Source organism: Aegilops tauschii, chromosome 2, assembly GCF_002575655.3.
Source record: "Aegilops tauschii subsp. strangulata cultivar AL8/78 chromosome 2, Aet v6.0, whole genome shotgun sequence".
NCBI classification, from domain to species: domain Eukaryota; kingdom Viridiplantae; phylum Streptophyta; class Magnoliopsida; order Poales; family Poaceae; genus Aegilops; species Aegilops tauschii.
The window spans coordinates 591,152,828-591,169,965 of NC_053036.3; the positions used below are offsets into that span (position 1 = coordinate 591,152,828).

At 43.4% G+C, this 17,138-nt stretch overlaps 3 protein-coding genes across 14 annotated transcripts in view; all 3 read right to left on the reverse strand.

Moving 5' to 3' along the window:
* LOC109746143 (protein IQ-DOMAIN 32) overlaps positions 1–17,138 on the reverse strand; it is a 199,327-nt gene that overhangs the window by 112,327 nt on the left and 69,862 nt on the right. The window lies entirely within an intron of this gene.
* LOC109765371 (endoribonuclease YBEY, chloroplastic) lies at positions 813–5,750 on the reverse strand. The gene is made up of 13 exons (XM_020324162.4): positions 5,351–5,750; positions 5,014–5,265; positions 4,817–4,912; positions 3,861–4,035; positions 3,679–3,759; positions 3,468–3,568; positions 2,928–3,020; positions 2,508–2,579; positions 2,081–2,200; positions 1,954–2,004; positions 1,647–1,832; positions 1,161–1,446; positions 813–1,077 (listed from the first exon to the last, which is right to left on the reverse strand). The coding sequence occupies exons 1-12, from the start codon at positions 5,678–5,680 to the stop codon at positions 1,396–1,398; spliced, it is 1,608 nt and encodes a 535-aa protein (XP_020179751.1). The 5' UTR covers positions 5,681–5,750; the 3' UTR covers positions 813–1,077; positions 1,161–1,395.
* Positions 9,640–14,801, reverse strand: LOC109765370 (uncharacterized). Of its 10 annotated transcripts, none has more exons than XM_073509096.1 (10): positions 14,141–14,800; positions 13,972–14,038; positions 13,132–13,458; positions 12,513–12,583; positions 11,736–11,848; positions 11,391–11,509; positions 11,072–11,272; positions 10,256–10,379; positions 9,894–10,145; positions 9,640–9,805 (listed from the first exon to the last, which is right to left on the reverse strand). In XM_073509096.1, exons 1-5 carry the CDS (start codon positions 14,146–14,148, stop codon positions 11,800–11,802), a joined length of 522 nt encoding a protein of 173 aa, XP_073365197.1. In that variant the 5' UTR covers positions 14,149–14,800; the 3' UTR covers positions 9,640–9,805; positions 9,894–10,145; positions 10,256–10,379; positions 11,072–11,272; positions 11,391–11,509; positions 11,736–11,799. The 10 variants fall into 10 exon arrangements, 8 of the variants coding, with proteins under 8 accessions (XP_073365197.1, XP_073365195.1, XP_073365194.1 ...); XM_073509094.1 differs by having other exon boundaries at positions 9,894–10,176; XM_073509093.1 differs by having other exon boundaries at positions 10,252–10,379.

The following is a 17,138-nucleotide window of genomic DNA, read 5'->3' on the forward strand; positions in this document are numbered from 1 at the left end:
AGCTTGTCAAGGACAAATATTTATTTAATTGATTATGAACATTTTACTAAAATATACTCTATGGGACGGTGGGAGTACTTCATAATGGATTACTGGAGAACACAATCTCACGGTTCTTTCCATATAGACTTCTATAGAATCCACTTCAAATTGCAAATTATTCAAAACAGGGTACGGTCTCTAACAAATAATTTAATCTCTACAGGAGAGGGTTGTCCAAGTACTACCAAGGGAAGTCCCAATCATTCACATCAATATCCTACGCTACATGTCTTCAAGACCTTGGAAAGGAAGTTACGTACAGCAAGAGGATGAAGACATGCAAGAGCAATACAGCAGGATCAGTCATGAACCAGCGGTCAAATCACTTACCGAGGACATGCAACAAGATGATAGCCAAGAGGCCCTCAAAAAGTTCATTTGCTTGTCAAATGTCCAGAGCAAGCAGCACCAACCTCTTGTACAGGAGTGCCAATTTACCTGCACAGCAGAACAAGGAAGATGTACAAATGCATATGAACTCTTAACTAGCTACAACTAGAATGCCAGGACTCCACTTCCCATGAACATACAGTACTTACTGTACACTTTCACATGGAAATTCAAACTAATTTCTCATTCTGAGATCAGCCTGATTTCTCTTATGTCTGATTTTATTTTAGTCCATATGAAAGTTAACTGTAAAAATGAATAAAGTGACAGATGGTCCAATCATAATCGGAAAAACTCAATAGAGACAGCTCCTTGTGTTAAACTTGCCCATGATGGTACACCATCTATTCACTTCTTATACACACACACAACACCACAAGTTAGGGAAACCATTTATTAAGGAACGATAAGAAATGTTCCTGAAAGCAACTGTACAAGTATTCTGTGGAAAATCAGTATTGCCATGAATGATTACGGTAACATGTTCATCAGAGTCAAGGGCCACAACATTCGCAAATAAAGCAGTCAAGGGCCACAAGAATATTTCTATTAGGTTATCACAAGTCGAAACATGTGATTTCACTTGGTGTTTGTCTAAACAAGCTCGTCTAGTTTTCTTTTCTGTTCACCTCCATGAAGGACCATCTGTTAAAAACAAGAGAAAGGCTCTCATAAAAACCAATGAAACTACTACAAGTGCATAGTTTTAAACTTCAAAACCAAATTACCTGAAGGAGATCAAATTTGCCACTTCAACACCCACATCCCTTTTCCAACATGCACAATGCACAAACCGTTTTGGTAGCCAGCCCTAAAGGATAGTATCACAAACTTGCGACTCTCCATAGTTCCCAGACAAGAATACCTTGTCTTTTGTACATTCCATATATGACATTTCCTAGAATATCTGAAGCTCTCAATCAGCACTCTCTTGCTAAAGAATGCTTTGTCATGTCAGTTGGATCACTTGTTGCTTAGCCATCTGGTATAGTCTCCAACCGCCTCAAGATCAGACTGCATAAGCAGACATATAATGCTTGTAAATACATTCTAGTCGTGGTAATGCTTTCTAAGCGAGCACAATAGAAAGATGAAATAAGATACAAAATCGCAGCAGGGGATTCCCCTACTACATTCCTTCAAAAACAAAGAAGATGAAATACGGTACAAAGGAACAGTAAAAATGCAGTTCATTGACGGGAACAAATTCATACATCTTCAGTTAATCCGAGATGATCAAGTAGAACCATTATACCACCGCCTTTTGAAGAATTAAGGGGAACAATCTCAATTGCATTTGGCTGCTCTTTGATAACACATGCTTTCCCTTCTGTTAGTTCCGACCAATGCTGTGTGAGGACAGAAAAATCTTCATCCGTGTTGCCAAGGAAAAGCAACTTCTGCAAACGCAAGTAAACAATGTAAGTTCACTCTAAACAAAACTGATCCAAAGATTGGAAAACTCATCATCCTTATAAATGGCACATCCACTTTGCATTTGCCATAGTTGCAATAACAAACCTGAATCGATGAATATTCCAAGAGATCCACAACTGAAGGCATCACTTTTACCTATGACAAAACCTCAATGTTGGCTGAACTGCTTAATATAGTTGGAAACGAAGGAAAGAGAAGTTTATCATTGTACCTTGGTCTCATGGTGCACAGTGTGCAACAAGTCGACAGAAGGATGTTCAAACAAGGTCAAACATTGTTCCTCACAGTATGCAACAAGAGGAATTTTATGCTTCAAGGAGTACAAACATGCCTGCAAATGGAACAAAAGAAATTTAAATATTAATATCTGACGATCTTATACATCGCTAAAATGGGCACACAACCTTAACAAGTCAAAACTGATACGAAAATGATTCAGGCTCATGATAGCACATTTCATGCCTAACATCCACATTCACGACAAAGAACTGACAAGACACAAAATGCCCCGCAAATCCTACTAACAAAAAGAACAGTAGGTAATATCAAAAGTTCGATGGAAGATGAGCAGGCGCAGCACTAAAATTCTGACAGAAGTAAAGCAGAAAGTAATCAGCTGACATACTGTAAATCACTACCTCCTTGCATATATCCACATCCAAGTTTGCTCTATAAATAAGTTGGCCATGCTCCCCATATACAAGTGAACCCTGCAGCGGACAGAGCAAAATATAACTTTATAAGGGTAAAATGTCGATTGAAAAAAAGAACATATTCTTACTTTGCTCAAAATGATGAGGGCCGACACTTACTTCCTTCTATCTTACCCCCGTCGATTGAAAAATAAACATATTCTTACTATTGTTGCAATTTAAAATTAGGGTGCCTGATTCAGTAGAGCAATTGGACACACAAAATTTTACTTCAAAATGTCCAGATGTGTCTAATTCAACCAAAAAGGATATGGGTGCCGAAAGAACACTTGCACAAAGCCATAAAGCTTTGATAACCTACTTCCAACTTCTACAACTATTCAAGTAAGAATGGAGAAGATGTACCTGTAGAAATACACCAGGTGAATTCTCCGATATAAAATCACCTCTTCCTTCCATATTAAGAAGCTTGAAGGTTGCTATGGTGGAAGCACGGGTCTAATTAAAAGGGATGAAAATCAAGAAAATATTAGAAACATGCAATTATACTAAAAATGCAGCCATCTTATGTAGAATATATATATGCTTTGCTTCTACATTCCTTAGGAAACTTCATAGTGTACTTAAGATTAATATCACAAATAGTCAGCTGTAACTCGTCACAAGTTGAAATCATATTGCTTATTATTTGAATTCCATCTCAAATTAAACTGAACTAAGATAAGAAGCTACATAGAAGCACTAACATCCTACTGAATAATTTCCAACTTTCATCAAGACTACTTCCACGTACTCTATGCTGTGGGAAAGTTACCCATATCATTGATAATCGGTAATATTGTTAATGAAAGACTGAGAACTAGCCTTAACCTCAGATCAGGGCCATTCACATTGGACGACCGGATATCCTTGCATGCATGACGAATGCTTAAGAGTAAAACCCACCTTGCCAGTAAGCATGATAACAGTTACTCCCTGTGATACTGCCTCTCTCAAAGATTCTATTGACTCTGAATGCAGGTGTCCTTCATAATCCACAACAGTACCTTAATAATTTTTGCAAAGAAGTTACTTGCTAGAAGTTGGTAAGAACTAGCCTTAACGCAAAGAAGTTACTTGCATAAACAGTATACTTCTTGATGTTTCATCACCTCACCATCTATATCACATACTATATGGGTCAGTTTCGGCTGATGACCCTCCCGTAAACTCCTTTTCTCTATATCTCTATTGGCCTCTACATATTAAAAGTTCAGAGGTTCTCCAGTAAGAAGAAACAGATGGCAACCATTCACATAAAAGAAAAAAACACAACAATAATGTGCAAGGGCGACCTACCATCAGAATTTTCTGAATGATCCATATCAGTACTGAAATGATACGCACTCCTAATGAGTCCTTTTCCTATCCATTCAAGAGTATTTAATATTTGTTCTTCTTCCTGCTCCATCTCTTCTTCAGCCTCCTTGCTGAGTTCATGATCAAAGCCCAATAAATGCAACAATCCATGAACCTGATGAAGATTAAGTTGGTTAACACAGAATAGGCTCACAATCAGCAAAGCTATTCCAACACTGAAAAATCGCATGGAGGTTCTCTTCATAAGAACCAGAAGTACCATCGAAGTAATTATTTGTTCACAGAAGGTAGTCAAGCGATCAAGCCAATAGGCAAAATTTGAAGCTTTATCTTGGTATACAAATTTCAACTTTCAAGCATAGGACTAATTCAAAAAAAAATCTCATGAAGTAAATACACACCTAGGGCGTGCTTCGTTTGCAACCCAAATTGCCCAAGCCAACGTTTGGGTAAGCCGCCTCTTTGGCCAGTGACTGGATTGAGGCCAATCCATTGGTGTGCACTCTGATGTTGCCTACCATTTGCCAAATAGCTCATAGCCAAAGTTGATTTGCCAAATTTTGGCATTGCAATTGGCTGCCAACCAATTAGGCTGTTACTGGCAAGTTTCGACATTGCCAAATATTGGCTTGCCCAAACATTGTCACTGGGGCTGCAAACCAAGCACATCTCCATCTTGCTATTAACTGGTGTGTTGTCAATATTGATCCAATTCTAAGTTTCAAAAAAGATATCGACCCAATTTCCTTCATGCTTAATTTTGCTATTGTGACCGTTCAAACTATAATATGAGCTCAAAACCACCATTATCAGACATCGCTACTGCTACGGTCAATGATAGATCAGACGAGACCTACACAACTACAAACAGAAGCCTGCGGGCACCCCAATAAGCAGAACAAATGTGGTGCTGGAAATAAGTCAGAGAGACCAACCATGAGAATTCTTATCTCATCAAGAAGTGTATGGCCTCTTTCTTCCGCTTGCCGTCGGGCTGTGTCAACAGAAATTACCAAGTCACCTAGTTGCAGCTGTTGAACCAAAAACAACAAGTAAATACTAAGATCTGATAGAAACATCTGTAACAAGCAAACTAGTTCAACATCGACAGAAACATCTGTAAACGTCTTACAACGGGAATTTGGAGCCCCGGGATATGCTGCGACATTGACAGAACGTCTGTCGCGTGGTCTTCATCCCTCCATTCCTTGTTCAGCTTCCTGATAAAATCGTCATCACAAAGCAGCAGAGACACCTCAACGCTGTCGTACTCATCCACATTGCTTATACAGGGGTCTCTGGTCTTGTACTCCGAGTTCCCCAAATTGTGGAATGCCAGCTTCATCGCCTTCCCAGCATCCGTTCGAAGCGTTTCTGCAATACTCTGCGAAGCAATTCGCAATTACAGATGCAGGCTAGGAATTCAACAAGTCCAGGGATTGAAAATCGCGTGCGGAAGCTATTATCACCAGGATGAGGGGGTCGTCGGGGAGGGCTTCTTCGATGCCAATCTGCACGCTGAGCTCGGCGGGGCCCTTCCGCCTGGCTCTCCTCCGCCTCGGATACATCGGCCGCGCCGAACCGCGCCGCCGTGGTCTGGACATGGATGACGCGTAGTGCCGCGAGGCGGCGGCGAGGAAATGGGGTGGGCTGCGACCGTGGGGATGAGGAGGCGGAGGCGGCGGCGGCGGCTGCGAGTGAAGCGGGAGGGTCGGGCGCGCTGAAAAAGGGGGCGGAGAAGGGCGGAGGAGGTGGTTGGAGGCGAGCGCGCGGGAGAGAAGGTGGTGGAGGCGCGCCATTGATGGGAGGAGGAGGAGGAGGAGGCTGCGCGCGTGTGCAAAGTCGGAGAGGAGGAAGATAGGGTTAAACCATTCCATCTTTTTTTCTTTGAAGCTACTACCATTTAGCGGGGCCGCGGCCCAAAATTGCGCCTCGCTCGCTGGTTCTCGCTAGGAAGGCTCGCTAGCTCGCCAGTTCGCTTGATCGGCTTGTTTTTTCCTGCTCATTCCTCTCTTATTGGCTGATGAAAAAAAACGTTTTTTTATTTAGAAAACTTTGATGACATCAAAAAGTGTTCAGGTGATTTCTAAGAATTGTTCGGGGATTTAAAAAATGTTCAATTTTTTATTTTTTTTGAAATTTTGATTGTTTTTGGAGATTTAAAAATGATAACGAATTTGAACGTGCATTTATAAAGGCTTGTGAATACAAAAAACTAAATTTAAATAAATTTCATGAGTTTGAAAAATGTTCCTGAATTTGAGAGAATTTTCGTGAATTTTAAAATATATATGAATTTTTAAAAATCGTAAATTGAAAAAAGTTCACGAGTTTGAAATTTTCATGAATTAGAAAAAATAATGAATATGAAAATAGTTCATGAAATTTAAAAGAAAAAGTTCATGAATTTGGAAAAAGTCCACAAATAATAAAAATGTTCATGGAAATGAAAATGGTTCAAGAATTTTGATAAAATTAAAAAATGAACCGAAACAAAAACTAAGTATAAGATTCAGCAGAAAGAAATAGAAAAAGAAAAGCCAGACTAGAAGCACCTAGAATCTTTTCCCAAAAACGAAATGGCCCAATTGTTGCCCTGCCGGGCCATTCGCCCCACATTGCCTCCGCACGTCGCGTGATCCCCAAAGTTTATTTTTTGAGCGAAAGGCATCGTCGTAGCGTGGGTTAGACCATAAAAGACACATGTGTGGGAACCTGTAGGGGCTAACTACAAGTGACGAAGTATTCGGCGCCATAAGGGACAAAGTATTCGATGCTATAAACGTCGAATACGTTTTGGCGCCCGAGTTGTCATAATTTATGGAGGACGCACCATATCCAACCCACAAGCATTTGTGTTTGAAGGTTGGGTCCATTGGTTTGGACTGCGCGCCATCTGCCAACTGTTACGTTTTGGCGCCCGAGTTGTCATAATTTATGGAGGACCCTCCATATCCAACCCACAAGCATTTGTGTTTGAAGGTTGGGGGCATTGGTTTGGACTGCGCGCCATCCGCCAACTGTTCAGGAGGGAAGTTTCATCCTAGCCTATTTCTCCCTCGCGCAACCTGATCAATGACATTGTCGTCCGTACGGTTGTCATTTCCATCCCTGCCAATGACGCACTCGCATTTCCACCTGGTAGAGTGCCAATTAATGATCGTCGCGTTGTTTCGCGCCCGCACGCGGCAAATCAACCTTCGTTTCCCGCTGGTGTGAGCTCCTTCGGGGGTACATATAACCCCATAGCTCCCATTACCATCGCTGCCACACTCACCCCATAAGTCGACTGCCACCTCGCCTGCTCTCTTCACCCTTCCCGTCACCACCACAATCACCCCCATTGACCTTGTCCCTGCGGCCGTGCCCTCCCCATGGACCTTTCCACCGCGAGACCGAAGAGGTATGCTTTGAGAAAAAGGTCTGGAAGAGGGTTAGGTGTTACTCCGAGTGAGTCAAGGAGGAAGCACGCCATAAAGTTGAATCAATTGTCGGCCGTGCCCGCTTCCCGTCGCCCTCGAGTACTTCGTTCGCATCTCAACAACCGCCTGCACATAAATGGAAGCCCCGCTCACGCCAATCTTCAAAAATGTGATCGTATCCCATGTCCAAGATGCATGGATGTCGTTGACCTCGGGCGTCCGTTGGCTGGCCCCCTTGAGGGTCCGGGATCGGCCCGCTTGCGCTTTGAGCGGTGACCCTTAGGAGAATAAGTCAGGGTGTCTAGGGCCTTGCGGGCAAAGGATCTCTTTCGAGGAGAGGATGGAGGAGACCTTACCGTGGTAGACGGCAGGGCTCCGGGCAAATCAGGAATGACGACCACTTTAGAGCCGCCGAGGCTCTCTTGGTAGAAGAGCTCCTACGCAAAAATAATGGACAATTCCTCATCCTCGTGGAAGCCAGGGTCATCATCACAGGAATACACCCCCCGGCTCAAGCGCTGGGCAACTTAGTGTCTCGACCCAGCATTTTCCACCTCTGTTCGGATATGTTGAACATATGTTTAGAAGCATAAAGGTACTGCTCGGATGGACGAGGTAGTTTGAAGAAGACTTACCGCTTCAACGGGTCTGTAGTATAGGAGAAACCATCCATAAACTTCTGCTTAGCAAAATTCGACGGCTCCCCCTTGTATATACCGGCCAGGGCGGCGCCAAAGGCCTCTTGGTCCTTGAAACCTTCTCGAATAGAACAAGTGGCATCGTTGGTCTCATTGTACATCCACAATGGGTGCATGTGTTGCCGAAGAGGTTGGACTCTTCGGCCAATTGTCGTCGCCATCACATCAATGACGGTAAGACCGTTATGTCTCAAGCACCTCACTTGAGCGGCTAGGAGAGCCATGCCGGAGTCATCCTTTTGTAAGGAACTCCTTGGTCTCCAGTTGAAACGCTTCTTTGGGGGATCGGGGGAGAAGGATGGGGGCCAAGGACGAGCTGGATCATGCAGCGGGACATCAGCCATGTAGAACCATTCAGTGGCCCATGTATTGGTACTAGTACAATGCCCGTGCGTTGCCACGGGCTTTTGAAATATTTTGCTAGAGTTATATAAACATAATGCATGCTAAATTTTATATATTAAAAAAAAGATAACACAAACACAATCGGGTAATAATTGAAGTATATTTTACTTGCAATGTAAATTATTAACAAAAAGACAATTGGAAGATGTATACATGTAGACTGATTATCCCACTAAAAATCTTTAGAAATTAAGATCTACTTGATGTGCGCAAGAAATCTTTGTGCAATATCAGAAATATTGTTTTTAGCTTCGTTCGCATAATACCTGAGCAAGTATAATAAAAACCTCTTCCTTGACTTATACCAATTCTGCACAAGCAATATATGTAATTAGCACAAATACTTCTCATCAAAGATCTTAAAATATGTAATGGAGAGTACACACCGTACAAGCCGTACACCCACCAGAGCATAAAACAAAAAGTAAAATAGCCAGACACATCCCTTCCATTTCCTAAATTAATTTTATCTTGAATATAGTGATAACAAAAATAAATACCTGTATTTTATATGTTATGATAATGAAATATATAAATTTACCAGTCTATGTTCGTTGGAATACCAAACAGAAATAAACATTGCCATCTAGATACATCTGAATGCCCGTGTGTTGCCATGGAACAACAAATTTAATGCATTGATAAAAAAATCATTTTGATTCACAACATGTCGCTTGCGGCTTATGATTTCTTTGCAACAAATATCACTTTGTACTACTGTTAAGACAAAATCATGACTACTGTTAAGACAAAATCCATGATTGCATTCAAGTTTGAGGTGGACATATTTACCATGACCAAATAAAGGGAACTCATGCCTTCTACTCTACAATGATGACAAAGCCGACAATTGAATTGCCTTCAATTTCGCCATGCACTCTAGGATACACTAATGAGGTCTCTTCTCCACCCAACTCGGACAAATAAATACTACTCTCTGTGTCACAATTTACCTACCGCACAGGCGTCACACATTTTAAAATTTAAATGTACTCAAGCACTTTGATCAACAAATTGTCGCTTACATGTCACAAAATTTATCATCAAATTCGTATTACAAAAAACTCCAATGGTATAATTTTATGACACATAACACATATATCATCAATTAAGTTTGGTGGTCAAAGTTAAATCACAGAGAGAGTATATACACACTACTTTTCTTACAAAAATTAATCTATGAAAACATCTTCTCTCCCCCTTGCAATCCATCTCCTCGGCTTTGCCGCAAGCTTTTTTTGCAATAGAAGCCACACTTTAATATGAAAATGAGACATACATCATTTGGTAATATCCACACATTCAATAATGGACTTGAATGGTGCTAACTCTGCTCTGCACTACAACGGGATCTACCTTTGCCATACACGACGCTTCCAACACCATCACAACAAATGCTCTGTCAGTACAAATGCAGTTGATGTTGTCAAAATAATTCATCTTCTTGGTCCATAAAAGAGGAGAAACTTAACACCAGAACATCTTACCATAAGTGAGCCAAGTTGTTTTCTTGCGAGAGTGGGAAATCTTGGAATATCCTTCAACCATACAAAGTTGTCGACATTTTCAACCCTGAACCTGCGAAAGATTGATGCCCACGGCCCACCTCATATTTTCATGAAAAAATTTACTTGACAGGATATGCATAGGAACCTTGCTATATGGACGACAAAATTCAGACGACTCCCATGTCCACAACGGAGTAACGGCCACTGGATTTGTAGTCGTCCACCTTTTGTCTATATAGAGCAGTTTCATATGCATAGAAAACTATTATGTAGAGATGGAACCTTCATCAAGCAAGGAAATATGCCAATCATGACTCAAGGAGATAATTTCACTTACATACATTAGTGCATCTATCAGTTGATGCAACCAACTTATAAGCCCAATTAATCAAGTCATTCTGTTTGTTGGATCAAGCCTTGTTTGGACAACATGATCAACTGCGGCTCTTACTTCATCTCTTGGGACTACACAATAAAAACATACTTATTCATTTGAACTTCAAAATTTTAAATGAACAGAGTGTCAAAAATAAATGAATGAATCGGAAAGTAAAGAAGAGCGTTTTATATTCGTTTGAAGGGAAAAGAATCTGATCTCTACAACTTGCCAATTTGAGAAGAAAACTAACACAAAGAGAAACCAATTTGGAATGTGATGCTGGTATAAATTGTGCATGCGCCCTTCTTCTCGGTTTCTCACATATGACAAATTAGTAAAGCATTAGAATATTGAAGGAGAGAACTTTACATTCAATTGAATAAAGCAGGATTCGGGCATCAGCGGTTTATAATATTTGAAAAATAAATAACACAAGATAACAAGAAATAAATTAACCTTGCGTCATGCTAATGAAAATGTATAACATTAGAGCAGAAATGACCTTCAGCTCTGAATGTTCAAAAGAAGCAGCACACACAGTGCACAAAGAGTAACAACTTGTCAAACTATATGTTTAGAAAAGTTGCTTCTTAGCTCTGATAACCGGATTTAGCAATCAAAAAAGCTTTCCAAAAGTGCATATGTTCTATCTTAGATTAGGCTAACTCAGTAACTTCTTCCACGGTTCTAGTCTTTGTTTACAAAAGAAAAGGTCTAGTTTCGCAAAACATTTAAATGGAAAGCTTTTCGGACCATAAAAATATATTCAATTACTTACCTAATTCTGTAGTCCAAAAATTGCCCGACTGCTCTGCTGAGGAAGGGAATGGCCTGATCCGCAGTCCAGCAAGTTGCTACAACCATTCCACAATGTGCATGCCCAACAACTACACTGGATCAATGGCCTTATTGCGACACTGCATGGTGAGACGGAACCCAATAGTTGTCGCAGTCAGGCAATCCTTAACATTTATAGCCCCTGGATGAACAGGAGGAAGCATCATGACGTACATAGCAGCACATGATTTACTTTAAGATGTTTCTTGCTCAGAATCTGTACTAAGATGATTAGAAATTCGTCTTAGGGTGATACATACTTGTGCCTTGGACTTCCTTATGAAAATATCACTCCGGTCATATCCACCAAACTCTAGGAACACTTCATAAGGATTCTTTTAGAGGGCTTACTGCAGGACGTTCCAAGGGCACACCATTGCTACATGTATATTAATGTTGTGGATTGCCCCGAATAAAAATTAATAGTTAACTAATGAAGAAGCGATAATTTTCATCAATCAAATCATGTCAATGAAATTAATTGGGTAAATGTCATGAGTACTTCATAAGTAACAAACTTATTGACACTCCACCTAAGACAAGTAAGCTTGTTCGTTTGAAATGGACATCACTTTATTCAGGGGGTTCGTTCATTGGGAATTTACCTTTTCACATAGCAGGAGCAGAAATCTGCGATGATGAATGTCTCCATGATTTGTGACAGGAGAACTATAGCCCACCAGCACGAAGCCAACATATAGCCACGAGTAAGCAAAACCTACAGAAGACATTTTAGTAGTTTAACAATCAACGCTTTCAGAGAAAAGGCTATGACAGCCCAGCTTTTTTATAAAAGAAAAGTATTGGGAACACCTGCGTTTTACAGAGAAAACCAATGGCAGGGGTAAAAAGAAATCCCCACGGATCAACACAATAGCCTGCTGGGAACAAAAGAGCACGGAGCAGGCGCACACATAAAAAAAATAGGCAGTCCATCATATAGACTGGGTTTTCGTCTCGAACAACTCACGAACAAGTAGCTTCCAAGTGGACACATGCACACCTGTATTTGGAATTTAAAATTCCTTGAGATGCCAGCATGAGCAAGTATCAGTTTTGATCCATAAGACATGTGGTGTCTCTTTTTCTAATTATTATATATATCCTATAACATCATTAAATGTTATCAATCTATATCTATAAAAGATGCAAAATATCAATCAAATTATGATCTCAGCTGTGGAATGAAAGTGAAATCGAGTCATGATATCTCGCTGAATTGGACATTGCATATGTTGTCCAACTTGAGTTCAAGTAGTCACCAGCAAGACCCTCCTAACTAACCTCATACAGAACCTTTGCCTCTAGAACTAAATTGGCGAACTTGCATGGAAATTGGAACTAATTTTTAGCATAGAGGGAAAGGGGAGAGGAGCACTCACCTGCCATGTTGCATGGCCTTCATCGACCCAGCAGCATTCAAGCCAAGATATGCCCTTAGTGTTCTAAAAATCTGCAGAACATCCCATAAAACATTAAGTGTATCCTACATACAAAACAGGAGCAAGATCGATGCATGCCTGTAAAATCAAGAACCACTAAATCTGATTCAAACACAAAAGAACAAGGGAGAACTTATGGTATCCTGGTAGGCCACAGCCAGCACCACCGCTCTACCATGACTTCCTCGTCAGTCCCGCGGCCAGCAGCCACATTAACGTGAGGAGACACGGGGCGCGGGCCGGCGAACATAAACAATGCATGTACAGTTGAGATATAGCAAAATAAAGAGAATCACTCAAACTGGGAGGGCCAGGACGTTATTCTGTAGGCGATAATGGATTCATGAAATAAAGCGGGCGGCCACCCTATTTCGTCATAATGGATTTGTGAAATCTGTGGACAAGAAAAGAGATTCACCACAGGTGACTTTCATGTTAACTAAAACTACACAGTAACTGGCAAGCTTTATAAAAGATGCAAGCCTTAGTATTCGTTCAAGATCATAATAAGAAATTGTAATTTAAGGTACGTCTTAGCAAGTTCATGAGTTGGCCTCACCTCGGAGCATCCCAGCAGAAGCCATCCCACAGCCAGGCGCATCAGCACGATCAAATGAGTGTACGACGGTGGACGTGTCATACGCAGTTGTCTGATAACCGGTGGACAAAGGAGGAGAGCCTCATCAGTAGCAGCATGGTGGATTTCAACCCTAGCATTGTGCTCCGCCCAACGAACATGGACGTCGTCGCCGCCGGCCCGGTGGAGCTCGAACAAGAGACTCTGCTGCTTGCTGGGAGGGGTCGGGGAGGGTCGGAGCACATGAACATTGACGGGTGAAGAGAGAGTAGGCCGGGGATGCGGCGTTTTGAGCAATGTCGGTTGTCTCTGCAGATTAAGCATATTGTAATTGCAAAAAACAACATAGTTGCTATTGTTATTTATCTATCTATATTGTTCAAGACAAGAATTTGATTAATGTGGCGACGACTATAATCTGGCTTTCTGGGCTATAGTACTTAAGGAATATGATTGTACTAAACTATAATATTAGTGGTCGCAGCTTGTTAAAGTGTTAGTGTATTGTAAGTCTCAATCAGGCTTGTAATGTCAATTTGTTCTTTTCCATCGGAAGTGATGCACTGCTTTGAACAACTTCCTTTTTATATCTTTTCTGGCCATAGCTATTGAATCCTTTTGAACTTCATCCACAGTCGGACTGTTACAGAAGACCATCCAGTTTTGATATACTTTTTCGTTACACACATCAGGTGATAAACTAAAAGTGTGTATGGTTCACACATGAGAAAGGGATATTGGCAGGTGTCAAGACACGGCATTTTTTTCCTGATAGAAATTTATTGCATGGTATATTCAGGACAAAAGGAGCACGGGACTTACCGATGACAATGAAAGGCGGTGAGTGAAGCTGGACTGAAACTTCTTCAACAGGTCGAGTTTCATGAATCTGATCTATAGAAAATGAGTTAATATGACTAATTATTGTACAAAACAATATAAGCTATATGGCAGAAACGACACATTGCGAAATTGAATAGTGCAAACCTACCCCATCATGGATAGAACATCCCAATCAAGCGTTTGACTATAGAGGAACAGATGGCTCAACCTGTTATCCTAACCCACGTACAGATTTTGCAGGACTCACAATTTCCATCATCCATGGTTGCAGCCGCCAGCAGCGCCGCCAACCCAATGGCGCTCCTGTTGGGGCAGTACGACGCCAACAAGCTCGCCGACATGGCGACCTTGACAGCAGAATTCCATCGTGACGCGAACTTCTCCACAAAAGTCAATGGCTCTTACACAAAACAATAGAATTGCATGTGTGCAACATGATGCAGCAATGGTATATAAGAATCCCATATCTTGCGAAGGAGAGAAGCAGATCGAAGAGTCGCTGATGTGCTTGGAGGAGGGGCAAAGTGAGTTGTCTTCCCATCTTATTAGCTGCTGCAGCATCCTAACCAATCACCCTCTTTTTTAGTTTACGGGATGTTTAGTTGGATCAGGGGAGGAGATGGGGGCGGGCGGCGGCGGCAGCTCCTGCACTGTCTTCTGTGTGACGGCGGCGGCGATCCAGACGGCGGTAGTGGCTGCGATCCGGAGATACGGCAGCAGCGATCCAGACGGCGGCGGCGGCGGGGCCGGTGATCCGGAGAGACGGCGGCGACGGCGGCGGCGGGAGCAGTGATCTGGAGAGACGGCGGCGATCCAGAGCGGCGGTGGCGGTGGCGGCGATCCGGAGCGGCGGTGGCGGTGGCGGCGATCCGGAGAGGGGCGGCGGTGAGGGCATTGTGCGTGGCGTGGGGTGGAGTGGGGTGCGAGTACGTGCGACCAATTCCCTAGTGTTGGTTTTTTTCGAAGGTTTATCTTCGTAGATTTTCCCCCCGGTTTTTTTCTAGACCGACCGTGTGGGAGGCGGGAATCGAGCGTGTAGGAACCTCGCGTGGGCATCGTTTTTTTTATTGGTTCGGCGCTGGTACGTGGGAGGTGGGGTCGAGGACGAAAAAAACCCGTCTTTGGTGGGATGAAAATTGACCGGCGGAGACTACCAACTGCTCCATTAGGAGTAGAGATCCTCTCTAGGGGTACCCGCTGGGTAGCCAGTCCCAGTGATACGGCACACCTCGGCTGCTCCTACCTCGTGAAGTTTTCCACCTTGGGAACATGACATGAGACAGAAGTACTTCCTCCATAGCCCGAAGCGTGCCTCGCATCCGAGGTACATATTGTAGAGGGCGACGAACCCCATGATATGTAAGATGGAGTTGGGCGTGAGGTGGTGGAATTGGATCCCGTAGAACTCAGACCCGTAGGAAGGGATGGATGGGAAATCCAAGACCCCGCAACAAAAAGGGGATGAAACAAACTATCTCCTCCCCGTGCAAGATAGGATGGCTATCCGCATGCGCGCTTGCCCATTTATGGATGTTAAGCTAGGGTGGGTGGAAGTTAGATCTGGGTCCAGCAAATAACCTTGAGTGGCGAGCCGGTCCAGTTGACGATGGGTGATGGAGCAGCCTCCCCAATCTCCTTTGAGGGGGCCGTGGGGGCGCTTTGATTAATCCGCGTTGTTTGCCATGGCGGAAGCTCTCAAAGCTAAACTTAAGGGGGGGGGGGATTTCGTGAACGGGCGAGCAGGGGGAGAACTGGACAGCTTGTGTTCGCCGCGGCTTTGGGTCGTGTACCTGTTAAATAAAGCGAAGGACGATGCTTCGACGTCTAGCCGCCATAAAGCGACCAGTTCCCCAAATGGCTCGAGTATTGAAAGTGAATCCTTTTAATGAAAGGACCACCCGGGGGGGGGGGCACGGCTAGATCATGGTAAAGGTGTTCGGGCTGCAAGGACCCCGTCCTTCCCATAAGTGGGAACCGAAGATTTGCTACGAGCCTGGAAGCCGAGTTGAGACTGATGGAAGGAACTCGCCTGTCAAGCCGAAGACATTTGGTACGAAGATGATTGTCGTCTCCAGCTCCGAAGACAAGTTGAGGGGCTACTGACGGTGCCATGGACTAAGAGGTACCAACCTAGTTGACCCGCAGTCCATGGGCCAAGCTTGAGGCCCACCGATCTCGCAAGGAGGACTCTGGAGGCCTCGAACCCTGGCGTGATCAAGATGGACTCTACCGAAGACTTGACGTGTACTTCAAGGACTGCTCCAACTGTCGGCATGTGTATTCCCAGTTGGCAACCGACCATGTGTAACTCTAGATACCCCGGTACTTATATAAGCCGAGGGTTTTGTCCTTAGGGACACGATCACAATTACTCGCCTCAGGGTTAGAACACAACATACGATCTTGAGGTAGATCAAGCCTATACTCGATACATCATCATCAATACAATCAAATCAAGACGTAGGGTTTTACCTCTTTGAGAGGGCCCGACCTGGGTAAACCTTGTTTTCTTTGTCTCTTGTTACCCATTGATCAGAGATCCACAGCTCGGGGCCCCCTACCCGGGATCCGCCGGTTTTAGTACCGACAACGTCCAAGCTATCAACCCGGTGCACATGGCGTCTAGGGATTTCTCTGGACACCCCGTGCCCATGGGCCTCCTGACGCCAGTGCCTACGGGGTCGAGCGCCAAACTTTCTAGATACCCCCTTGCGCACGGGGTCTATGATCGCATGCCTAATGGGTCCCTGGTTTGGCTCTCGAGTGACCCCATGCGCACAGAGTCCTTTAGCCCGTGCACATGGGGCCAACAGGTGGGCCACGATCACTTTTGATTGAGGGGTATTTATACCCCCTTCTTCCACCTCAAGACCTAAACCTAAGTTTTGAGTTGCTCCTCCATTGCCGCCCCCAAAAGCTCATTCTACATTTCCACCAAACCAATTCGTGATCCCCACTCTTGTTCATCAACAACACTTGTTACTCTTGGAGATTTTGGGCTCCTAGGCGGTAGGAGTCAAGGGTCGCCTTCAAGACCAACCTCGAGTGATTTGAGGCTCATCTGTTGGAGGGACTCAAAGAGAATATTAGGGCGATCCACTTGGTGGCGCTTTGGAGCTTTGGCTTCGACACCTCTCCAATGTAGA